Raw genomic sequence first — 26,685 nt, forward strand, 5'->3', positions numbered from 1 at the left:
AGGGAGCATCTTTCGTCATTCCAATCCTCTGGTCTGTTGAATGGTGTACAAACTCCCCACAGTCCTGTTCTGTTTCTTTCCAGCTGTTAGGCTTCCCATCCCCCCAATACCTGCAGTTGAAACAACACAGACTCACAGTCAACTATATAAGAGCCTACTACTCCAGTCAGTGATTTCTAATAGACACATCCCTCTGATTGACCCTGATTCGGCCCACTGCAGTAAAATGTTAAACCAGAGATGTTTCTTGTCCCTCTAAACACCATGTTATATTAACCTCACGTATCAAATCTTTTTTAAATAAATTATAGATGAAAATAACTTATTGCAAGGAACAATTCTGGGAGGCATTTCAGGAGAGTGACTTGAGTCTGCTTATGGAGCATTTCCTTTTGATTTCACAATATCTGCATCTGCATAATAATGCAGAACGAAGAGAGAAAAAACAAGAAAGAGAGAGGGAAGTGAAAGAGTGAGAGTGAGAGAGGAGGAGAAGTGCCATTGACCAGTACAGTGCCAGTACAGTAGAAAATATATCAGCTAAAGAATGTTGTTCTGTAAAATCTTTGTTCGACCATGAACTGCACCTCGTCTTCTAAAGAACTATGACCTCTCTTAAATCCTATGCAGCACCTTTCCTGGGAAATCACATTATCTTGACTTCCGCCTAACCATAAGGCCTTAGACAGATGGATAGTTTCTTACTAATCATCACATTTGATGGGTACGCCCAAATCAACCACAAGTTACAATGGTACATTATTACTTCATAACTGTTTGACCAAGTAATGGTATGATGATGTTGGCACAAAATGTACTGTACTTTGGACTATAAAACACGTTTGGTGACCAGGATCTTGCGTTTGGTGCTAGATCAATACATTTCAGTACAGTAGGTTCATCATATGACTTAAATCCACACAAGTGCAATATATTTGGATTAATCAATTTTCAAATGTCAAAGACCATGGTAAGAATGATTTCCATTGCATTTGTTATTTTGTATTCATTGTCTGACTATTTTGTGGGCTAATGTGTCACTGAGAGTCTGAGAATCTGTCTGTTTATGTGTGCTTATTTGGCATGCTAGTATATTTGACTTTTTTAGCTTCAGTGTTTTGGGTTAAAGTGTTTTTGATAGACAAACTTTGCCAATACATACTGTACATACACACATACTGCGGCCATCAGATTTTCTGAATGTAGACCTAAAGTACTGCAAGGTACAGGGACAGTATCTGAGCATATGTGTACAGATACCTGAGGAAATCTTTACAAACACAGGTAGAAGACAATGATTCCAGCACAATGAAGATATTGGATATTGATGACGACACACATAGCATGACCAGAACAAGAGATGGCGTTAAATATTCAGGTACCAACACACACACACACACTAGTGGTGCGGGTCAGTTGTTTGTTCACCCGCACCCAACCGCATTTGTTAATAATCCATCTGCAACCGCCCGACTATTCGTGATAAAGTGAAAATCTGAGGACCGCACCCGACCCTAACCCACTAATATACAAAATGTGTCATAGGATATAGTCAGAGACAGCGGAAATATTTTTTGACATGATTTAGATATGTTTCTGCTTATAATTTCCAACATTTTGGTAGGCTATTTGTTAGTCAACTTGTCTATAATTAGATACATGCAGCTTCTCTTCTGTCATTATACTGTATGTTGCCCTAGAACAGGGCTTCCCAAACTCGGTCCTGTGGCCCCGTTGGGGGCACGTTTTGGTTTTTGCCCTAGCACTACACAGCTGATTCAAATAATCAAAGCTTGAAGGTGAGTAGGTTATTTGAATCAGCTGTGTAGTGCTAGGGCAAACACCAAAAGGTGCGCCCAGGGGAGGCCCCAAGACAGAGTTTGAGAAATCCTGTTCTAGAAGACTAAATAAACCCTTGCTCACCAGAGTAATGTCATACATCGATAGAATTAATACTTCCGTCTAGTTGAGATTGGTCAAGTTTTCTCTGTCAAACGTTTAGGGACCGGGGAGAAAATGCATTAATCAAAAAGAAGGGAAAGATTTTCTGTGCAAAAGTTCCAAATGGCATCAGTTTGACCAGTTGTAAGGAAATAGAATGCTGTGAAAACGACCCAATATGTTTCTAATAAGATTGATAATATCTTGTGATGTAGTACATTTTCAGTGGTGGAAGAGACCATACAAAGTTGCTGCATTGTGTCTGGGGCTGCTGTGTGTTCTCCTACTGGCTGGGATCATAGGCCTGTGTGTACACTGTAAGTTTAGTATGTTCTCACTAAAACATTGATCTTCTTCAGTGACATAATTATTGATAAATGTTTTCAATGTTTCACTGTTCCCCTAGTCACTGGTCAGCATTATTCTCCTGAGAGAGACCAGCTACAGACCAGCTACAACAACATGACTAAAGAGGGAGACCAGCTACATATCAATTATAGCACCCTGACTAAAGAGAGAGACCCGCTACAGACCAGTTATAGTACTCTGACTAAAGAGAGAGACCAGCTACAGACCAGTTATAGCACCCTGACTAAAGAGAGAGACCAGCTACAGACCAGTTATAGTACTCTGACTAAAGAGAGAGACCAGCTACAGACCAGTTATAGCACCCTGACTAAAGATAGAGACCAGCTACAGAGGGAGACAATCAGACTGAACAAGAAGCTCAAAGGTGAGTAAAATGACATTTGACTTCATTAGAAGTCCTTTCTGTGTCATGTTGTTTTCTTGCTACTTCATTCAATGAGAGTGGTATCAATCAATGATTGTAAATAAAGTAAGGAAAACTTCTAGGGAGACCTTGTCACGAAGGATGGATAAAGTTCGAAACCAGCTGTTACTTCTTCTCAACTGTGAATAAAACCTGGGAGGAGAGCATAATGGACTGTCTAAGGAGAGAAGCACACCTTGTGATCATAAACAACAGAGAGGAACAGGTGAGAGAGATAAAGACAGAGAGAGAGGTGGGTGATAGAGGATATATATGAGCAATGTCTTTTTTCTGTGCCGCAATGACAGGTATTTATCAATGGGTTAAACGGAGCAAATAAACAAATCTGGATTGGTCTGACTAACACATTTGCTGAGGGAACCTGGAAATGGGTGGACGGCACACCACTGACTACCACGTAAGACATTTGAAGAGTTCTGTTTCTATTAGAAATCACTGACTGGAGTAGTAGGCTCTGATAGAGTTGCCAGTTTGATTCTATGTGTTGTTTCTACTTCAGGTATTGGGGGGATGGACAGCCTAATAGCTGGAAAGAAACAGAGCAGGACTGTGGGGAGTTTATACACCGTTCAACAGACCCAGGGGATTGGAATGACGATGGGTGTTCCGTTGAACAATACTGTGTCTGTGAGAAATAGGATTATCATAGATACTCTCTCTGCACTGTCATCAATTTAAAGGACCTCTCTATGTCCTATGTTACTCCTTTTAGTCTTATGACTGAAGACAGATGTTATTTGGTGGAATGGTACTAGATGTGGGAGAATGCCACACGCTGACAAACACACACACATGTACAGTGCCAGTCAAACGTTTGGACACACCAACTCATTCAAGGCTTTTTCTTTATTTTTACTATTTTCTACATTGTAGAGTAATAGTGAAGACATCAAAAAGATCAAATAACACATATGGAATCATATAGTAACCAAATAAGTGCTAAACAAATCAAAATATATTTTATATTTGAGATTCTTCAAAGTAGCCACCGTTTGCCTTGATGGCAGCTTTGTACACTCTTGGCATTCTCTCAACCAGCTTCATCAAATCAAAATCAAATCAAATCAAATCAAATTTATTTATATAGCCCTTCGTACATCAGCTGATATCTCAAAGTGCTGTACAGAAACCCAGCCTAAAACCCCAAACAGCAAGCAATGCAGGTGTAGAAGCACGGTGGCTAGGAAAAACTCCCTAGAAAGGCCAAAACCTAGGAAGAAACGTAGAGAGGAACCAGGCTATGTGGGGTGGCCAGTCCTCTTCTGGCTGTGCCGGGTGGAGATTATAACAGAACATGGCCAAGATGTTCAAATGTTCATAAATGACCAGCATGGTCGAATAATAATAAGGCAGAACAGTTGAAACTGGAGCAGCAGCACAGTCAGGTGGACTGGGGACAGCAAGGAGTCATCATGTCAGGTATTCCTGGGGCATGGTCCTAGGGCTCAGGTCCTCCGAGAGAGAGAAAGAAAGAGAGAATTAGAGAGAGCATATGTGGGATGGCCAGTCCTCTTCTGGCTGTGCTGGGTGGAGATTATAACAGAACATGGCCAAGATGTTCAAATGTTCATAAATGACCAGCATGGTTGAATAATAATAAGGCAGAACAGTTGAAACTGGAGCAGCAGCACGGCCAGGTGGACTGGGGACAGCAAGGAGTCATCATGTCAGGTAGTCCTGTGGCATGGTCCTAGGGCTCAGGTCCTCCGAGAGAGAGAAAGAAAGAGAGAAGGAGAGAATTAGAGAACGCACACTTAGATTCACACAGGACACCGAATAGGACAGGAGAAGTACTCCAGATATAACAAACTGACCCTAGCCCCCCGACACATAAACTACTGCAGCATAAATACTGGAGGCTGAGACAGGATGGGTCAGGAGACACTGTGGCCCCATCCGAGGACACCCCCGGACAGGGCCAAACAGGAAGGATATAACTCCACCCACTTTGCCAAAGCACAGCCCCCACACCACTAGAGGGATATCTTCAACCACCAACTTACCATCCTGAGACAAGGCCGAGTATAGCCCACAAAGACCTCCGCCACGGCACAACCCAAGGGGGATGAGAGACAGGATGACCACATCAGTGAATCAACCCACTCAGGTGACGCACCCCCTCCAGAGACGGCATGAGAGACAGTCTTGAAGGAGTTCCCACATATGCTGAGCACTTGTTGCCTGCTTTTTCTTCACTCCGCGGTCAACTCATCCCAAACCATCTCAACTGGGTTGAGGTCGGGTGATTATGGAGGCCAGGTCATCTGATGTAGCACTCCATCACTCTCCTTCGTAAAATATCCCTTACACGGCCTGGAGGTGTGTTGGGTCATTGTCCTGTTGAAAAACAAATGATAGTCCCATTAAGCACAAACCAGATGGGATGGTGTATCGCTGCAGAATGCTGTGGAAGCCATGCTGGTTAAGTGTGCCTTGAATTCTAAATAGATCACTAATAGTGTAACCAGCAAATCACCACCACACCATCACACCTCCTCCCCCATGCTTCACAGTGGGAATCACACATGCACAGATTGTCACGCCCTGACCTTAGATAGTCTTTTTATGTCTCTATTTGGTTTGGTCAGGGTGTGATTTGGGGTGGGCATTCTATGTTTTTGTTTTCTATGATTTTGTATTTCTATAATTTGGCCGAGTATGGTTCTCAATCAGGGACAGCTGTCTATCGTTGTCTCTGATTGGGAACCATACTTAGGTAAACCTTTCCCTCCTTTCAGTGTGGGAAGTTAACTTTGTTTGTGGCACATAGCCCTCAAGCTTCACGGTTGTTTTTTATTGTTTATTGTTTTTGTCGGCGTCATCCTAAATAAAAGGAATATGTACGCTCACCATGCTGCGCTTTGGTCCGCTTCTTTCGACGGTCGTGACAGAACTTCCCACCACAAAAGGACCAAGCAGCGTGGTAAGGGGGACTCATGGACTTGGGGGGAAATCCTGGATGGTAAAGGACCCTGGAGGCAGGCTGGGGAATATCGCCATCCCAAGGAGGAGCTGGAGGCAGCAAAGGAGGAACGGCATCGTTACGAGGGAACATGGCTAGCAAGGAAGCCCGAGAGGCAGAAATTCGACAAATTAACTTTTAACATAGTACACCCGTTAATTGAAATGCATTCCAGGTGACTACCTAATGAAGCTGGTTGAGAGAATACCAAGAGTATGCAAAGCTGTTATCAAGGCAAAGTTGGCTACTTTGAAGAATCTCAAATATAAAATATATTTAGATTTGTTTAACACTTTTTTGGTTACTACATGATTCCATATGTGTTATTTCATAGTTTTGATGTCTTCACAATTACTCTACAATGTAGAAAATAGTACAATTCAAGAAAAACCCTTGAATGAGTTGGTGTGTCCAAATGTTTGACTTGTACTATACACACACACATTGTGTACACATTTCACACAATGTACATCATTCAATAGCCGCTGTCAATATACAGTATCACTGGAAAATTTTAGTCATAGATTAAAGGGACTGAATAAAATGATGTTTCATGTTCTTACAGTATCTTTGCTGCTTTTGCTTACATTGTGCTGTACACTAACTAGCAAGGCGTAATTTCTGCTTAGTCAATAAATCATTGAACCTCAATGACATTAAGGAGTTTAAGTCATTCCCTTATTGCTCTCTACTCTCCTTTGCAATACAGTCGGTAGAGCATGGCGCTTGCAACTCCAGAGTTAGTGGGTTCGATTATGAAATTAAATTATGAAAAAAAGTATGAAAATGTATTTAATCACTATTGTAAGTCGCTCTGGATAAGAGTGTCTGATAAATTACCAAAATGTGCTCCATATTGAGTTAATAGGGGGTGGCTGGTAGCCTAATGTTAATGTGACAAGGTAAAAATATGTTGTTCTTCCCCTGAACAAGGCAGTTAACCTGTCATTGAAAATAAGAATTTGTTCTTAACTCTCTTGCTTAGTTAAATAAAGGTCAAATAAAAAAATTAAAGAAATAGCAAGTAGAATTGGAATCTTTGGTCCCTGCCGAAAAAAAGCCTTAGGTTTGAAAGTAACTATCTAGCTAATTACTACAAATACTACATATGTCCTTGTTTTAACTATACTGCTTTCACTGTCAATGCAGAATACATTGCCTGATCACAGACATTCACTGGTAGATGGGTTACAGGCACATAAAGTAGAATTAATTCTTGCGAATGTATCGTCTCTTGCTGTTCAGTGAATGGCCACATTGATACCTTCTTGCTAGATGGGGAACTCTATTCAAATAGCATTTGTATTTTACCCCTTTTTCGTGGTATCCAATTGTTTGTAGTAGCTACTATCTTGTCTCATCGCTACAACTCCCGTACGGGCTCGGGAGAGACGAAGGTTGAAAGTCATGCGTCCTCCGATACACAACCAACCAAGCCGCACTGCTTCACACAGCGCACATCCAACCCGGAAGCCAGCCGCACCAATGCGCCGGAGGAAACACCGTGCACCTGGCCACCAGAGTGTACACTGCGCCCAGCCCGCCACAGGAGTCGCTGGTGCGCGATGTGACAAGGACACCCCTACCGACCAAGCCCTCCCTAACCCGGGCGACGCTAGGCCAATTGTGCGTCGCCCCACGGACCTCCCGGTCGCGGCCGGTTACGACAGAGCCTGGGCGCGAACCCAGGGACTCTGATGGCCCTTAACCACTGCGCCACCCGGGAGGCCGGCAAATAGCATTTCATCAATTGCCTTGGGTGCTTGACTTTGTCTGAAAGTGGGATGCAAATATATATTTTTATACTGTTTCTTCATAGAGGGAATCATATTTATGAACAGAACACAACTATTTTTCTGGTCCTGCCACAATAAATTATATTGAACTTGAGTACTCCAATTAAAAAATATATGCATTTAAAAAAAAATCTAAAGCCCAGATGTTTTTTTTCTTCTTTTTTTCTCTCTTTTATTGATATGCCAACAGTGCTCAACAATGTCTAATGTATCATAACCATTACAGATAACACATCATAATAGCTAAATTGCCCGATATATTCAGTCAATAAAAAAACAAGTGGCATTTATGATTGATGTATTGAAACTGTACTATTAACTGGTTATATTATATCGTGGAACACAATCTTGAAAAAGGCAGCAACCTCAGCAGTGACACTTGCTTGTAGAAGCCTATGGCTGTGCAATGGCATAGCCTTGTTTCATTAATGTAGCAGACAAGACCCTCTTATTTCTCGAACCCTTATCACAGTCAAGACACTCCTATTTTATAGTAAAAAACATGTAATATAACATAATAAAATGGAAATGTTTTCTTTTTCCAAATAAAAAAAGTTGCAATTGCGAAGTGATGTGCATCTTGCGTCTAGAATAGTTATTTTCAGGCTTAATTATTCGGATGAAAATATGGTATTTGTCTTTATCAAACAAATGTTTAGCATATTTTCAGTGCGGAATCTGTCTATGTTTAGGGGGTGACATCCTAACCCTAGGCTAACCAATTCTTAAACGGTACTGACAGTTTGCAAAGTAGCTTAAGCGGAAAATACAGTGAATTCATAAAATCTTCACACCCCTTTGCTTTTTCAACATACATTTTTGTTGTGTTACTGCCTGAATTTTAAATGGATTCAATTGAGATGGTTTGTCATTGGCCTACAAACAACACCCTATAATGCCAAGGTGGAATGGTGTATTTAGACATTTTTACAAATGTAGTAAAAATGAAAAGCTGAAATGTCTTGAGTCAATAAGTATTCAACCCCTTTGCAAGCCTAAATCAGTTCAGGTGTAAAAATTTGCTTAACAAGCCACATAATAACTTGCTATTATGTGTTTTTTTCCCGCGTTATTTGTAACTTATTTTGTACATAATGTTTCCTACATGTACATACTACCTCAATCAGCCTGACTAACCGGTGTCTGTATGTAGCCTCGCTACTTTATAGCCTCGCTACTGTATATAGCCTGTCTTTTTACTGTTGTTTTATTTCTTTACCTACCTATTGTTCACCTAATACCTTTTTTGCACTATTGGTTAGAGCCAATAAGTAAGCATTTCACTATAAGGTCTACCTACACCTGTTGTATTCAGCGCATGTGACGAATAAACTTTGATTTGATTTGATAACTTGCATGGGCTCATTCTGTGTGCAATAGTAATGTTAAACATGATTTTTGAATCATCTCTGTACCCCACACATACAGTTATCTGTAAGGTCTTTAAGGCAAGCAGTGGATTTCAAACAGATTCAACCAGCATTTTATTTGTCACATGCTCCGAATACAACAGGTAGACCTTACCGTGAAATGCTTGTGTGTGTGTGTGTTTGTGTTGGAGTGTCAGTGTCAGTGTAGTACAGTATGTGTGAGTGTGTGTGGTTAGAGTTCAGTGAGTGCATATCAAGCCTACGCCAGAGAGCCAGTGCAAAAAAATATAATAGATAAGAATAAAATAAGGGGGTCAATGTAAATAGTCCTGGTAGCCATTTGATTAACTGTTCAGCAGTCTTATGGCTTAGGGGTAGAAGCTGTTAAAGAGCCTTTTGGTCCCAGACAGTCTGTGACTTGGGTGGCTGGAATGTTTGACAATTTTTTGTGCCTTCCTCTGACTCTCAGCCTGCTATAGAGGTACCATACACACTACCCTCTGTAGCTCCTTGCGGTCAGATGCCGAACAGTTGCCATACCAAACGGTGATGCAACCAGTCAGGATGCTCTCAATGGTGCAGCTGTATAACTATTGTAGGATCTGAGGTCCCATTACAAATCTTTTCAGCCTCCTAGGTGTTGTCGTGCCCTCTTCATGACTGTGTTGGTGTGTTTGGACCATGATAGGTCCTTAGTGATGTGGACACCGAGGCATTTGAAGCTCTCAACCCACTCCACTAGCCCCATCGATGTAAATGGGGGTATGCTCGAACCTCCTTTTCCTGTAGTCCACGATCAGCTTCTTTGTCTTGAACACATTTGAGGGAGAGGTTGTTGTCCAGGCACCACACTGCCAGGTCTTTGACCTCCTCCCTATAGACTGTCTCATCATCGTCAGTGATGAGGCCTACCAACGTCATGTCGTCGGCAAGCTTAATAGTGGTGTTGGAGTTGTGACTGGCCACGCAGTTGTGGGTGAACAGAGAGTACAGGATGGGACTAAACACTCACACCCCTGAGGGGCCCCCGTGTTGATGGTCAGCGTGGCGGATGTGTTGTTGCCTACCCTCACCATGAGGTGTTCAGTTCCAGGTTACTTAGCTTAGAGATGAGCTTGGAGGGCACTATAGTGTAGAATGATGAGCTGTAGTCAATGAACAGCATTCTTACATATGTGTTCCTTTTCTTCAGGTGGGAAAGGGCATTGTGGAGTGCAATACAAATTGGATCATCTGTGGATCTGTTGGGCAATATGCAAATTGGAGTAGGTCCAGGGTTTCTGGGATGATGGTGTTGATGTGAGCCATGATCAGCCTTTCAAAGCATTTCATGACTACAGATGTGAGTGCTACGGGGCGGCAGGTTATCTGGTGCTCTCAAGCATGGTTCAGTGTTGCTTGCCTCGAAGCAAGCAGAGAAGGCATTTAGCTCGACTGGTAGGCTCGCGTCACTGGGCTGCTCGCAGCTGGATTTCCCTTTGTAATCCGTGATGGTTTGCAAGCACTTCCACATCCGACAAGCCAGTATAGTAGGATTTGATCTTATTCCTGTATTGATACTTTGCCTGTTTGATGGTTCATCAGAGAGCATAGCACAATTTCTTATAAGCGTCCGGATTAGTGTCCCGCTCGTTGAAAGCGGCAGCTCTAGCCTATAGTTCAGTGCGGATTTTGCCTGTAATCGATGGCTTCTGGTAATACCGCAAAAAAATGCACTGCAAAGTAACTCATTTTTTGTCCTGAATACAAAGTGTTATGTTTGGGGCAAATCTAATACAACACATTACTGAGTTCCACTCTCCATATTTTCAAGCATATTGGTGGCTGCATCATGTTATGGGTATGCTTGTAATCGTTAAGGACTGGGGAGATTTTTAGGATAAAAATTAAACGGAATAGAGCTAAGCACAGGGCAAATCCTAGACGAAAACCAGGTTCAGTCTGCTTTCCACCAGACACTGGGAGATAAATGCACCTTTCAGCAGAATAATTACCTTAAACATAAGGCCAAATCTACACTGCTTACCAAGAAGACAGTAAATGTTCCTGAGTGGTTGAGTTGCAGTTTTGACTAAAATCTGTTTGATAATCTATGGCAAGACTTGAAAATGATTGTCTAGCAATGATCAACAACTAATTTGACAGAGCTTGAAGAATTTTGAAAATATGAATGGGCAAATATTGTACAATGCAGGTGTGCAAAGCTATTAGAGCTGTAATCGCTGCCAAAGGTGATTCTGACATGTATTGACTCAGGAGTGGGAATACTTATGTAAATTATTGTATTTATTTTTCACTAAATTTGCTAACATTTCTAAAAACATGTTTTCACTTTGTCGTTATGGGGTATTGTGTATAGATGGGTTATAAAAATAATACATTTAATCCATTTTGAATTTAGGCTGTAACACAACAAAATGTGGAATAAATCCAGGGCTATGAATATTTTCTGATGGCACTGTACACAGGAATGCAACTATTCCAACACTGAAGCTCATTGTTGGAATATATGTGTGTTCACTCAAGAAATGTGTGTAGAGGGATCGGTTAGAATGCAGTTGAGTGAGTGAGACATGGAGGGGAAAGGGAATTTAGAGAGAAGAACTGTGTGATGCTTGGTTTGGTTTATTTTTTGTTATGCTCCGCAAATGCCTGTCGGCAAATGCACATGTAGGCAAATGGTACACTAGAGACAAAGCAAATTAATGTTGTCTTCAAGATATAACATTTAAAAAAGTCAAAGCACATTCCACCAAATAGTTTGACAGTATTTAAAGAATAAAAATATTTCTGGTTAACACCACCCACAGTCGGTCTAAGGCACTACATCGCAGTGCTAGCTGTGTCACTACAGATCCTGGTTCGATTCCAGGCTGTGCCGCAGCCGTCCATGACCAGAGACCCATGAGGTGGCGCACAATTGTCCCAGCATCGTCCGGGTTAGGGGAGTGTTTGGATGGCCTGGATGTCCTTGTCCCATCGCGCTCTAGCGACTCCTGTGGCAGGCCGGGAGCATGCATGCTGACACAGTCGCCAGGTGTACAGTGTTTCCTCCTACAAATTGGTGTGGCTGGCTTCCGGGTTAAGTGGGAATTGTGTCAAGAAGCAGTGTGGCTTGGCGGAGTCGTGTTTCGGAGGACGCATGGCTCTCGACCTTTGACTCTCCTGAGTCCGTACGGGAGTTGCAGCGATGGTACAAGACTGTAACTACCAATTGGATACCACGAAATTGGGGAGAAAAAGAGGGGGAAAAAATATATATAATATGTATATATATATATATATATATATATATATATATATATATATATATATCAAAAATTATACTTTCAAAAAATAAAACACCCCCTACAGTCGATGTCCACGTCCCCGCGGAAATCCAATTACAATAATAAAAAGTACCCCATCAAAATCTGTCAGTTTAAGCTAGAGATATCCGTTTTTTTTTGCATTGGATGCGTCTCAATCAACCACATCCACCTATGTCACCCTTCCGCATCTACGGTGAAAGGTGACAGAGCTAGAGCAGTGTTTGTCAGACCATGAGACATCCCAAAAATCATTTTACACACAAAATCATCTGCAGCATTCAAACGGTTTGGCCTAGAAACCATTTTGACCCCTCGATGGATAGTTGACTCTCACAAACAAGATGGTGTTCTCCTTTTTTCTCTACGACCCTCACAAACATCTTGAGACTCATCTGAACTCAGTACAGCCGATCTTAAAACTTCTGTCTTCCACCTTCACACTAATATGACCCTTCTGTGCAAAGGTGAGACTCTTGTGAGGCCTGTAGGATGTAGGATGTAGGATGCCCACCGGCCTCACAAGATCCGTCTGAAGGTCCCCGTTACCGTTTGAAAAAGTTAATGGAAGTATATAAGGAGACTGTTCAGTGCCAAAAATAAGGGGTTAAATACATGTAACAAAATATATAATTACCTATAATAATAATAATAATTCCTTAGCTTTCTTAAGAACAAACTTCCTTCAGATAATTTTTTGGTGACTATCTGTTGTTCCATGTAGTGCTTCTGTTATTCAATGCGTTTGTATGGGCTAGTAGCAGTAAGGCCAAATAACATTTTTCCTCAAAAAACTATTCTATATATTTTTTGATACTTCAAGGGATCTTAAAATTCCAAAATCAAATAGCAAAATATTCCTTGTTATGACCTTAAAACAATATATAGCTTAGTTCTACGCATCCAATTAGCTAACTAATGTCAACATGACATCACCTACAAGTGTGATCAGAGATTTCTATTGGAGATGCAGTTCTAACCTATCTTCACACCAGTGGAGGCTACTGAGAGGAGGATGGCTCATAATAATGGCTGGAACGGAGCCCATGGAATGGCATCAAACACAAGGAAACCATATGATTGATGTATTTGATACCATTCCACCCATTCTTCTCCAGCCATTACAACGAGCTCGTCCTCCCCAATTAAGGTGCCACCAGCCTTCTGTGCTTCATACTGAACTGTCTTTGGTATATTCTTGCGAGCTACTCATTGACAGCCCGTGAGCTACCGGACATTCAGTTTTCTCCAAAGGTCCAACCTTTGGTAGGCTGATGGATGTCAGTGGCAGAATCTCAAATGCATACTCCTCGCATCCTCTCTCCTTCTCAAAACACATTGGAGTAGAAAGCCAGATGTCCCTCCCCTCTGAGGCAAGGAGAGAGGACGCAAGCAATTGAGATTCTCCCAGAGGCTGCGATACAGTGAAGCCTAATCAGACATGCCTGTGCTCATCATGGTTCTTACAGGCAAAGTCAAATGACAAAATTTGCTTGTGGTGGACGCCTCTCAAATGATATGTAGGAACACCTTGAGTGCATTAGACATGAAACAACGATACAAATGTAACGGTACAACAAAATAGATTAACAATTTTCTTTTCCAGGTGTCTTTTCCTTTTCAACACCAATGGTACAACTAGTGCTTTCTAACTGCACTAAACCAAAACAGTGGTGTGTGGGAGGGAAGCAAAACTTTCCAGTGGGCTAAAGCATTCATCTTGAGGCGACGGGGGATGCAAAATGCAATCTGTTAATTATTATATCGTACATAAAATGGACATATCAATTTTAATGCAGACTAGCTCAAAACATTACTAATCATTGACAATGGCAAATTACCCGATGGATCGTGATACTTTTTGGGTAAGAAAGTGGGGGTGCAAAAAAAATAAATGTGCACTTCTATTTTGAAAGTGGAGATGCTCTGTTATCTCCATTGCTCAAGCGTCTAAGTGCAGTGTACCATACTGGCCTCTTCGTCTATGGATCACACTATGGAGCACAGAGATTGATTCCGTTTTTAGTTTTTCTCATCTGTTCCCCCTACTTCATCTCAATCTCTCCATATCCAAACACTCAAATGGTTATATTATTCCAATAGTACATATTGAAAACACTTTCCAACACACATACAGTTGGAAGAATGACTGTGCTGCATTGCTTCAAAGTTTGACTCCCTGTTGCTGAGAACAGTCAGTGTTGCTCTTCTTGCTGTGTGAGCCCTCTACTGGATGTTTTCAAAGACCAATGGAAGCACTCGTCGTAGTAGCCTGCAATGGCCACAAAAGTAAATGATTGCTGTAAAGACACCCCGCCTGCCTTGATTCATACTAAAGGAATGGATCTGTTATAAGTGTTTTATAACCATGTTGTAGATTATGGATAGTAATAGGTCATTCAGATATTACACCTACTTCCCCTGAAATATTTTTTTCCCCCCAGGCGGTCATATTATTTCTCTGCCGTAGATTTCTTTAACACAATTTAACTTCAAATGATCTCCTGAGGTAGCAGAATAAACTCCACTCCATGGTGAAGGACGTTTCTGATGTCGGTGGTTGTATTTGATTAATGTTTATTGAAAAAGTATGGAAATAAAGAAAGGCACGCAAATACTAAGGACGAACACAGGTACAAGGTTAGCGTTTCATAATTTAAATTTTTAAAGTATTGATCTTGGGCGAATCGATGTAATCGGAGCTAGATTCCACAACGTCTTGTCTCTGCTCCACTCCATTGAGTATTAGAGTATTCTAATCAGAGTTTAGTCTGTTTAGAATATTGTTTGTTCTTTTTTTTATTGGACCATTTTTTCTGCCTCAGGTTTATTGCAATTTAAGTGGAGTGTTTTGCCTCTGAAGACTAACCTCAATGGAATATTTACTACACGGTTAACGTGACGTAACACTTTAGAGAAGACACCTGTCATTTCACATTCTCATTTCTGACATACAATCCTTAGTCTCTAATCAAATGTCTGTTGATTGGTTATTTAAGAGTAATGAACAACAACCATTATGCCATTTCAGATTTTATAATCCAGTAATCAACAGACATTTGAAGCCTGAATAACTCATATTTTGTATCCTTGTAGGTCAGTAGTTCTATTCAATTAGTTTCAAATTATATTTATATAAAAAAAATGGTTTCAGCAGAAGGTAGATCAAACCTAGTGTTTGTATGCCTTGCGCAGTGTGGCCCTAACCAAGTACTGTTTATGGCCTACTGCTCGGTTTAAAACCAGATTATGCGACTATGCTGTGTTTACAAAGAGCTCCCCAGAGGTTGGAAAAAACACGCGCGACCGGTGTCACTGTTCCTTTAAACCAAGAATGGCATATTCACACTCATAATGGGCTATATAATCACGGCTAGAATACACATAGAAGGCTACGGGGGATACCAGCGGTTCGCAATCAAGAGGTGTGCCATCACCATGCAGTCAAACCTAATCCTCAAATCATTAGCATCCTTTCTTCTATTCACTGTTGGGAGGAGGGGCATCGCACATGCGCAGAATATCCTTTGAACCACACGCGGCTCAATCACGACGTTTATCCAGCGGACCACTCACTATGCATCATAGGAGCAGTCTTGTAGGAAAGGCGTGCAAATGCAGTCACAGAAACCGTAAATGCTGGCCGTTTTGCTCTATTTCGTGTCGGATCAAAACTGCCCTCCTCTAGCTCAAAATGGGTTAGAAGGAGGATGCCTGGATTATCCACTTTCAACACTTTGCGAGGATGGGGAATTGGAATTTATGTTTTCGTAGAGACTTCTTGACAAAGACGGAGATAGAGAATAGAGATCGGATTTGAGATCTATCTCCACTGTTCTTCGTTTTCTTTTCTTGTTTTCTTTTTTGAGAAATGATTGCAGAATTCGTGTGCAGCGCTGTGGCTTTGGTCCTCTATGTCAACACTCTGGGCGCTGATTTCTGCTACGATGACAGGTACATGATTGCATGACAGATGACGTCCGCCTCCGATGGCATTGCTGTTCTGCCCATATTGTCATACAACACAATGGTTTTGCATAATGGTAGTTTATTGCTTGGCATAGTAGGAAACGTGTTCACATTTCTATACAACATTTCGCGGTAGTGTAAGGAATGGCGGGCCGAGGGAGGGTGACTTCTGTCAGCTCCGTGTTGGCGGCAAGGTCTTGGTAAACAGCAGGTATAGCTTGCCAGTACACAGTGTCACTGCATAAAGTTTGAATCCTGAGATGATAATACATTATTACAGGCGAAATTAACCTAACGCAACAAAATGATTATGAGAGTAATTTGATACGTTGTATTCCATAATTTTTTATTTTTTTATTTCACCTTTATTTAACCAGGTAGGCTAGTTGAGAACAAGTTCTCATTTGCAACTGCGACCTGGCCAAGATAAGGCATAGCAGTGTGAACAGACAACACAAAGTTACACATGGAGTAAACAATTAACAAGTCAATAACACAGTAGAAAAAAGGGGAGTAGGTTCAGCAAAAAGTTTTAAAGATATGTGAAGAAAAAAAAACGAAAACAAACGATATATACAAGGGACACAACACGACAATACGTCCTACTGCTACGCCATCTTGGATAATCACCATGTCCATGGCACATCACTAAAATAAAACCGTTATCATGACCAAGTCTTTTCAAATTACGTGTGAACCAGTCGTATTTGTTAGGTGCTGTACCGTCCCGAGAAACAGGTGAATCATATTTAATGAATATCATTATTCTAACAGACAATATTGATTGATGATCCTAAACAAATTAAATAAGCCAACCCTGTTTTAAATAGGCAATAGGACGTCTTAAAAACAGCGTGCTTTATTAGGCAGATTAAAACATTGATCAATTCTCAAGTGGTTCATGCTCCATTGAAAGCAACGGTCTTAAAAGTAGAGATGCGTTCAGTTCAGTCTGTTGCCGTCTGGGCTGCACCGTGAAAATGTATCTGCCTCCAGGGAAACAATATTTCTCCCGGGCCTGAGAATGTATTGTGCCAAACAGATTTAAGTACCTGTAAGGAATGAAGATCTTAACACAAAACCTAAGCACTTTTCTTTTACCAACTTCTTACTGCTATAGACCTACTGCTGGGCATTTAACCCGCTATGGCCTCAGTATATTAGCTTGGTTGATTTATTAATTAATTGATTAATAATTTAAATATAATGTTTTAACTTGTAATGCCTGATGTCTAAATGTACACCAGGTTTTTAAAACTAACCTGGTGGTCTATGATAAGCAAGTAATGCAGTGTACTACATAGGAGGCTTATACTGTAATGCGGATGCCAATGTATTACACTTCAATCATTTGGTCAATAGCCTAACTGCTTATAAAAGGTTTGATACATGCAGAATTAGAGCCATCATTGTTATGTATTTGGACAGCTATGGCCTATAGGAAATTAAGTTATTAGTATAAGTGCTACTGTTTCTATGGATGCATTGAGACCATTAAAATGTAGCCTGGGGATGCTGTTCAGTGAGCGTAAATCTACTGCACTCATGCCAAGTGGTGTGTTGATGTTTTTTAATTTTTTTACATGTTTTTTTCCCCCACATACACCAGATCGGCACACTGAAATGTGTTGTTTTACAGGGTCAGCCATAGTAGTGCGGCGCCACTGGAGCGAATTAGGGTTAAGTGCCTTGCTCAAGGGTACATTGGCATATTTTTCACCTTGTTGGCTCGGGTTTTCGAACCAGCGGCCAAAGTTTCATTGTAATCTTATAGCCTACATTTTTGTGATGGAGTCATAAACTTAGACAGGAGTATACGCCTTTGTACTTTGTGCTCAGGACACACCATCACTCATGTGACAGCAGTGGTGTTCAGTTTTCATAAATCTTCCTGGGAGTGGCTACAATGTGGAGAGGTTAAGGCTACCACTGACTGCTGCAGGACCACTGAGATGTGTCAGTGTACACATTCTACATTTCTGCCTCCAGGTTGTAGTTTGTGTGTGCGTAGCACGCACCCCCATGTGAATATATTATCCTCAATTTTAAACTAATGGCCATTGTAATAATAGTCTATCTTATGACAAACCCACTCTTTTACTGTGCTGAAGCCCAAACCATATCAACTGCTATTTGTTTCTGAGATATGACATACTAACTATCCTATCTGTTTTTAGCGCTGGCGTTTTGTTCAGGCTTGTACAGTATGTAATTAGTAGTCATTAGTGAGGTGGTATCCTGACTTGTTAACATGTGATTTGCCTGGAGAAGAAGCAGATGTGGTATAATGATAGGGAAAGGGGCTTACTGATGGCTGATATCATATGTGTGAATAAGAAGCTTTATCTTTATCAAACCGTGAGCTCACTTTTTGGGGAGAACTGAATTTAAACCATAAACCTTAAAGGATCTTATCGGATTGGATACCACTCTTTTGAATAATATTTGAGGTAATTTCAATGCAAATTGGTTTGCATCTTCTAACATGACAATCTGTTATCTATACCTTTAGGCTACATGTAGTTGTGCACTTAACAACATGCATTTCTTAAATTCTAAATAGCAAGGAATCAAATATGGATATTTTGTCTCAATGTGTAATACACCCTCCTCTCGAAATTCAGAGAGCAATTTTGTACACGAGTTGAGAAACTGCTTTGATTTAAATATTTAATGATTAAAAGTTGAAATCCAATGTGACAGTTGTGCATTGAGCATGGCCAGGAGCACCAAGGGTGGCTGACAGCATGCCACATGAGGATTTCACATCGATCTGCTCTTGGAGTCTTGTTGCTCAGGAATACATCATTATACTGTTCTTGTTACTTTCAGTTGTATTCTTGAGAAAATAGCGCCTACAAGAATGGAGTGCTCTGCCTGCTTTAATGAATGTAGGGTTTGCTGAGTCAGATCTCTGTAGGAAAAACCTGATGAAAGGTCACTGGTTTTACTGGTTAATTTAAGTTACCTGCCACATACCAGTTGTTATTAATTGTAACTCGTCATGGTCTAAGTTAACAACACCGTAACTACACGTTTTGTGCAATGTGTTTGCTAGCCTAGCACCGAAGATAACTTTTCTATGGAGGAATGGAGGGGCCTCACAAGGCTTTCTTCTGTCAATGCTTTCACCACCACCACCACACCCAACTCCCTGCACAAACAGCCCATCCTTGAGGAGTGGACAATTACTCCATTATGTGATGTCAGAATTACTTCTGGGAGTTCTCCATCTGGGCACGGTCATTATTATCACACAGAGCCTTGACACCTGGATGACAACATAGTGAGTCATATGTCATACGTGTTGTTCATATCTCTGTCTATAGCTATAATCCTGAGACCTTTACCACCAATAGGAGTGAATAGGTTTGTGTCAGGAGAAAAATACCCTCAACATCAACAGTGAAGAGGCGACTCCGGGATGCTGGCCCAACAAAGTACTGAGCAAAGGGTCTGTTTTTCCTTTTTTTGCTTTGTCATTATGGGGTAATGGGTGCACATTGATGAGGGAAAAAAAGTATTTAATCAATTTAAGAATAAGGGTCTAACGTAACAAAATGTGGAAAAAGTCAAGGGGTCTGAATACTTTCCGAATGCATTGTATCTCTTGTCATGGCTAGTATGAAATGCCTTGCTCTTCTTCAACAATGCTGCATGGCACACTTCTCTTTCTCAGCTAAAATGTTATCTTGTTAGGATGGTGATGTATATAAATGTGTGAATGACACACATAGTTTGTTATTGAGGACATAGCCTTCCTGAGCGTTGCTGTGGCCTGACAGGGGGATGCAGTCAAAGCATGTAGCACTGCAGTCGGATGATGTGGTCTGGGACTTGATGGCCAGAGTGCCAAATGCTTCAGGTCATTGACACACAAGGCTTCGTCGGTTGGGGAGAAGCAGTGGATTACCGAAATTCCTAGACTTTTTTATGATAAAGTAGGGATATGTGGAATATAATTAGAATCATATTTTTACAGATATAAAGCACTGCTTAGAGTTAGGATGAATAATTTTTTCCCCCAACATGTTGTTACTTAATGTTCAGAATGGATTCATGGTCCATAGTTCCTGCCTGGCTGTCCAGTAATCTGTTCTAAATAAACCTTGACATGGTTTCTTCCACGTATCGCATTAAGGAGTGGTTGAGTGGCTCAAACTATAATGAATCACTATGTTTGATGACACGTCATTATGTAGCTTTCTGTCAATTAACAACCTCTGCCTCTTATAGTGTAGTCAGAGTGCTGTGTGTGTTTAAAGTTTTATTGTCATGTGCACAAGTACAGTGAAATGCCTTCCCTGCTTGCTCTTTCCCAGAAATGCAGTAATCAATATCAGTAGTACTATAAAAAAGGTAAATTAGAACAGAAACACACCAGAAATATGAGGAAGTAAGTACACTATATACAGGGCCAGTTCCAGGGTCAGTAGCTATATACAGGGCCAGTTCTTTCAATGATGGCCTAGGAACAGTTCTGCCCCTGCCTGTTCAGATTTGTACCTTGTCAGCTCAGGGATTTGAACTTGCAACCTTCTGGTTATTAGTCTAACCACTAGGCTACCCTGCCGCCCCAGCTATATACAGGGTCAGTAAGGTGCAGTTGCTAGGTTCAGTAAGCTATATACAGGGGCAGTTCCAGGTTCAGTAAGCTCTATACAGGGTCAGTTCCAGGGTCAGTAAGCTATATACAGGGTCAGTTCTAGGGTCAGTAAGCTATATACAGGGCCAGTTCCAGGTTCAGTAAGCTATATACAGGGTCAGTTCCAGGGTCAGTAAGCTATATACAGGGTCAGTTCCAGGGTCAGTAAGCTATATACAGGGTCAGTTCTAGGGTCAGTAAGCTATATACAGGGTCAGTTCTAGGGTCAGTAAGCTATATACAGACGCAGTTCTAGGGTCAGTAAGCTATATACAGGTGCAGTTCCTGGTTCAGTAAGCTATGTACAGGGGCAGTTCCAGGATCAGTAAGCTATATACAGGGCCAGTTCTAGGGTCAGTAAGCTATATACAGACGCAGTTCCAGGTTCAGTAAGCTATATACAGGGTCAGTTCCAGGGTCAGTAAGCTATATATAGGGTCAGTAAGCTATATACAGGGTCAGTAAGCTATATATGGGGTCAGTAAGCTATATATAGGGTCAGTAAGCTATACAGTGCCTTGCGAAAGTATTCGGCCCCCTTGAACTTTGCCACCTTTTGCCACATTTCAGGCTTTAAACATAAAGATATAAAACTGTATTTTTTTGTGAAGAATCAACAACAAGTGGGACACAATCATGAAGTGGAACGACATTTATTGGATATTTCAAACTTTTTTAACAAATCAAAAACTTAAAAATTGGGCATGCAAAATTATTCAGCCCCCTTAAGTTAATACTTTGTAGCGCCACCTTTTGCTGCGACTACAGCTGTAAGTCGCTTGGGGTATGTCTCTATCAGTTTTGCACATCGAGAGACTGAAATTTTTCCCATTCCTCCTTGCAAAACAGCTCGAGCTCAGTGAGGTTGGATGGAGAGCATTTGTGAACAGCAGTTTTCAGTTCTTTCCACAGATTCTCGATTGGATTCAGGTTTGGACTATGACTTGGCCATTCTAACACCTGGATATGTTTATTTTTGAACCATTCCATTGTAGATTTTGCTTTATGTTTTGGATCATTGTCTTGTTGGAAGACAAATCTCCGTCCCAGTCTCAGGTCTTTTGCAGACTCCATCAGGTTTTCTTCCAGAATGGTCCTGTATTTGGCTCCATCCATCTTCCCATCAATTTTAACCATCTTCCCTGTCCCTGCTGAATAAAAGCAGGCCCAAACCATGATGCTGCCACCACCATGTTTGACAGTGGGGATGGTGTGTTCAGCTGTGTTGCTTTTACGCCAAACATAACGTTTTGCATTGTTGACAAAAAGTTCAATTTTGGTTTCATCTGACCAGAGCACCTTCTTCCACATGTTTGGTGTGTCTCCCAGGTGGCTTGTGGCAAACTTTAAACAACACTTTTTATGGATATCTTTAAGAAATGGCTTTCGTCTTGCCACTCTTCCATAAAGGCCAGATTTGTGCAATATACGACTGATTGTTGTCCTATGGACAGAGTCTCCCACCTCAGCTGTAGATCTCTGCAGTTCATCCAGAGTGATCATGGGCCTCTTGGCTGCATCTCTGATCAGTCTTCTCCTTGTATGAGCTGAAAGTTTAGAGGGACGGCCAGGTCTTGGTAGATTTGCAGTGGTCTGATACTCCTTCCATTTCAATATTATCGCTTGCACAGTGCTCCTTGGGATGTTTAAAGCTTGGGAAATCTTTTTGTATCCAAATCCGGCTTTAAACTTCTTCACAACAGTATCTCGGACCTGCCTGGTGTGTTCCTTGTTCTTCATGATGCTCTCTGCGCTTTTAACGGACCTCTGAGACTATCACAGTGCAGGTGCATTTATACGGAGACTTGATTACACACAGGTGGATTGTAATTATCATCATTAGTCATTTAGATCAACATTGGATCATTCAGAGATCCTCACTGAACTTCTGGAGAGAGTTTGCTGCACTGAAAGTAATGGGGCTGAAAAATTTTGCACGCCCAATTTTTCAGTTTTTGATTTGTTAAAAAAGTTTGAAATATCCAATAAATGTCGTTCCACTTCATGATTGTGTCCCACTTGTTGTTGATTCTTCACAAAAAAATACAGTTTTATATCTTTATGTTTGAAGCCTGAAATGTGGCAAAAGGTAGAAAAGTTCAAGGGGGCCGAATACTTTCGCAAGGCACTGTATATAGGGTCAGTAAGCTATATATAAGGTCAGTAAGCTATATATAGGATCAGTTCTAGGGTCAGTAAGCTATATACAGGGTCAGTTCCAGGGTCAGTAAGCTATATATAGGGTCACTAAGCTATATACAGAGTCAGTTCCAGGGTCAGTAAGCTATATACAGACGCAGTTCCAGGGTCAGTAAGCTATATACAGACACAGTTCCAGGGTCAGTAAGCTATATACAGGGTCAGGTCCAGGGTCAGTAAGCTATATATAGGTGCAGTTCCAGGTTCAGTAAGCTATATACAGGGGCAGTTCCAGGGTCAGTAAGCCAAATACCGGGGCAGTTCTAAGGTCAGTAAGCTGTATACAGGGGCAGTAAGCTATATACAGGGTCAGTTCTAGGGTCAGTAAGCTATATACAGGATCAGTTCCAGGGTCAGTAAGCTATATACAGATGCAGTTCCAGGTTCAGTAAGCTATATACAGGTGCAGTTCCAGGTTCAGTAAGCTATCTACAGAGGCAGTTCCAGGGTCAGTGCCAATACAATATTTACAATGTGCAGGGATACTGGAGTAGTAGGGGTAGATATGTATGGGGGTAAAGTGACTACTCATCAGGATATATGATAAACAGTAGCAGCAGCGTAAATTATGATTTTATGTTAGTGTGTGTGTAGACTCAGTATGAATATGTGTGCGTGTTATGTGTGTGTGAGAAAATGAAGTGTGTGTGTGTTGGTATCTGAGTGTGTGTAGTGTGCATAATGTCAGTGTAGAAATACAAACTAAAACAGAAGGGTCAATGCAGATAGTTTTTGTAGAAATGTTGTTAGTCTGTGTGTGTGAGTATGACCTATGACCTATCTACTCTCCCCCTCCTGGATTGTCCGTGTAAAGTTGCTTGAGCCCTGTAAATAGCCTTGGCTGGCCCTGGTTGGGTTTCTGTGGTACTGCTGTCTGGGCTCTGCTCTGCTCTGCTTTGCTCCAGCCCTGCCTGTAGTGTCCATCTAGTGGGATAGAATGGACCAGCCCAACCCCAGCCTGCCCCAGCCCAACCCCAGCCCGCCCCAGCCCCAGCGCAGTGGTAATGTAACGAGCCCAAGAACCCAAGGGCGTCAACCTAACAGTCTGAGTATATCTCCCTCAGTCTCTCCCAGTTCCCTGTAATTAGTGGAAGCATCCAGAGTGGGGTGGATACACGGACGGCAGACAAGGCGTGCAGGACCTCCCGCTCTAATCTTCCGTCGGCCGCCGCCAGATGGTCACATTTGCGAAGCGTTGAGGGTTTTTCTCCCCTGTTCCCTCGGGTTTGAGGTGGAGTCAAGAGGAACATGTTCAGTGCAATCAGGATGGCGATGTCAGTGTTTGCCAGATGTCAGATAGTCTGAGCGATGAAGCCATCTAAGAGGTCCATGTGAGAGGAGTCCCTTGTATTGTTCACACATTGTCACCTGTTATTTTTCCACGTGCTTTGAGATTTCTTTGAACGTCATTGAGACGGAAGAGTTTTGAAATGTTCTCTTATTTCAATGGTTTACCATACAATACAATGTCCTTCCATTCTATTATTATTACTATTATCTCTTGCGACTTCCAGTTATTGAGTTATGCAGTTATTGTTCCCTTAATGCAAATGCTTAGAAGTTGGTTTCAATTGTGATCAGACATACGATTTCTCATCTACAGTCTAAAAAGATCAGCACAGTTCTGATCAAAGATACATGGGTTGACTTCACTTCATAACTGTATTTTCCAGCAGACATGAAGATGTTATTTTCACTCTCGCCACAAATGCGAGTCTAAAAAGCTTTCAATATTTAATGCTAAAAATACTATTAATAAGAGGTTGCAGTATGTTGTGCATTGCTTCAGTTTCCCACAAACCCACATAATTACTTGAAACATTTTAGCCTTGGATACGATCAGTTCACTTTTAGGTCATGGGAAACAGTTGACTAGATACGATACACATTTTCCTAACTGCCAATAACCTCTGAATACGATTTGAGGAGACCTTGGTATTTCACTTGACAAACTGACTTCATTTAAAGGCACTGGCCCTCAGTCCACATTTCCTGAGCTGTGGAAGCAAGAATAGCTCAAATACATGCAATGAGTTTCCATTGAAATGAACAATCGAATCGCATAACATGTGGAAACATTTGCTCAATATTCCAAGTTTGAACATGAGAATGTGTTGTGTTGATGCACTTTACAGCACATAATCAGGCTCAACGTGGAATGACAGGGAAGGAGGGAGGGTTAACTAACTAAGGGGTATTTTTTACTGCCCTTCTTTTCTGGGTCACTGCCTCTCTCAGTGACTGTCAGCATTATTACATGTGATGGCAGCTCCCACTGGGTGATCTGGTGTGACCCTGCCGCGCTGAGGTGAACTTTCTCAGTCATAATCCCTCTGAGCTCTCACTGTCTAAGCACTGCTTCGGGTGATCAAAACTGGATTTGGTTTGAAAAATCAAGGGCGTTGTGAAGAGTAATAACCTTTTGGGTAGGTATCTGCTCTGTAATAACATATTATATATTTTTACATAATTTCAAAGTGACATTTCCTTACATATCCTCTGTAACCTTACATATCCCAGTATCTCTACATTCATCTTCTGCACATCACTCCAGTGTTTAATTGCTAAATTGTAATTACTTCACCACTATGGCCTATTTATTGTTTGACCTCCCTAATCTTACTTTATTTGCACACACTGTGTATAGATTTTTTCTATTGTGTTATTGACTCTACTTTATTTATTCCATGTGTAACTCTGTGTTGTTTGTGTCGCACTGCTTTGCTCTATCTTGGCCGGGTCACAGTTGTAAATGAGAACTTGTTCTCAACTAGCCTACCTGGTTAAATAAAGGTGAAATAAAATTAAAACATAAAAAAATGTATCACTGTAGGTTAATTCAAAACAGTAGTGCAAAATGTCAAGTGCTTATCAATTGCAAGTAAATGATCTTTGGACTTTTAATTAATTATTGATGGCATTTAACATAATGAAGGTGTTTCAGAGATGCCAGCATATAGCCATAACCACCATGGTCCAGATGGTGTCTAGACGTAGGTCTTAAGATAGAGGTCTTACCCTCCCTCTGTCTCCAGCTATTTGTGATGAGCTGCATCAGCATGGAGAAGGTTGAGAGGTTGAAGGGATCAAACTCCCCATGGCTTTGATTGCTGGAGCTGACTGGTATCGGCCATGGGAGAAATTGGATAGACTTGGCCCATTCTGCTGCCTCTGTGATTGCCTTGGCAGATGATTGTCATGTGTGAGTTGCAGTAGGAATAGGGTGAGTGTGGGTTGGTCTGATCAGTCACTGCCCACCGGTTCATGAAAGACCCTGTGCACAGACTGACAGCCTCACAGTCAGTGCTCCTAAAGGAAGCAGGATGCTTTGTAATCATCCTACAGGCATCCACAGAAATGAGATGGGCCTTATGTAGTTGTCGGGTTTACTGCTCTGTGGTGGACAGCATTGAAGATGAACTTGAAGCATGCTACACAAGAGTTTAATCTGCGCCCTCTTTGCTTTTTTCCAATCTCTTTGCTGGCTATTTAATTATAGCCAACAGATTATCTCTCCAAATGTAACATGTGGTGCCCTCACCATCCCCTCGACAGACACGCACACACACACACACACACACACACACACACACACACACACACACACACACAGCCTACTCATAATCATTTTAGACATTTAAGATTGAACAGAAGATTTGATCAACCAGCACGAAAATCCTTCACATGGGCAGCAGTGCATTG

The 26,685-nt window shown here is 41.4% G+C and overlaps 2 protein-coding genes across 2 annotated transcripts in view; both read left to right on the top strand.

Annotated features, from left to right (window-relative positions):
* Window positions 1-521: 521 nt before the first annotated feature.
* On the top strand, window positions 522-6,352 carry LOC110498064 (uncharacterized). The gene is made up of 7 exons (XM_036934715.2): window positions 522-970; window positions 1,285-1,378; window positions 2,157-2,258; window positions 2,348-2,674; window positions 2,797-2,939; window positions 3,022-3,131; window positions 3,234-6,352. Exons 1-7 carry the CDS (start codon window positions 956-958, stop codon window positions 3,370-3,372), a joined length of 930 nt encoding a protein of 309 aa, XP_036790610.2. The 5' UTR covers window positions 522-955; the 3' UTR covers window positions 3,373-6,352.
* Window positions 6,353-15,437: 9,085 nt separating this feature from the next.
* Window positions 15,438-26,685, top strand: part of LOC110498083 (protein O-mannosyl-transferase TMTC2) — a 163,971-nt gene continuing 152,723 nt past the window's right edge. The window contains exon 1 of the mRNA XM_021574670.3: window positions 15,438-16,124. Coding sequence (XP_021430345.2) covers window positions 16,042-16,124 — 83 coding nt within the window. The 5' untranslated portion in view covers window positions 15,438-16,041. The remainder of the gene's footprint in view (window positions 16,125-26,685) is intronic.

This window comes from Oncorhynchus mykiss, chromosome 2 (genome assembly GCF_057628025.1).
Source record: "Oncorhynchus mykiss isolate SJ-2025 chromosome 2, ASM5762802v1, whole genome shotgun sequence".
Taxonomy (NCBI): domain Eukaryota; kingdom Metazoa; phylum Chordata; class Actinopteri; order Salmoniformes; family Salmonidae; genus Oncorhynchus; species Oncorhynchus mykiss.

What these genes read in the sequence shown, in the direction of transcription:
- LOC110498064 (XM_036934715.2), top strand. An exon ending in AGATGGCGTTAAATATTCAG is followed by an intron (nt 1,379 to 2,156) that starts GTACCAACACAC and finishes CTTGTGATGTAG; the next exon opens with TACATTTTCAGTGGTGGAAG. An exon ending in GGCACACCACTGACTACCAC is followed by an intron (nt 3,132 to 3,233) that starts GTAAGACATTTG and finishes TTTCTACTTCAG; the next exon opens with GTATTGGGGGGATGGACAGC.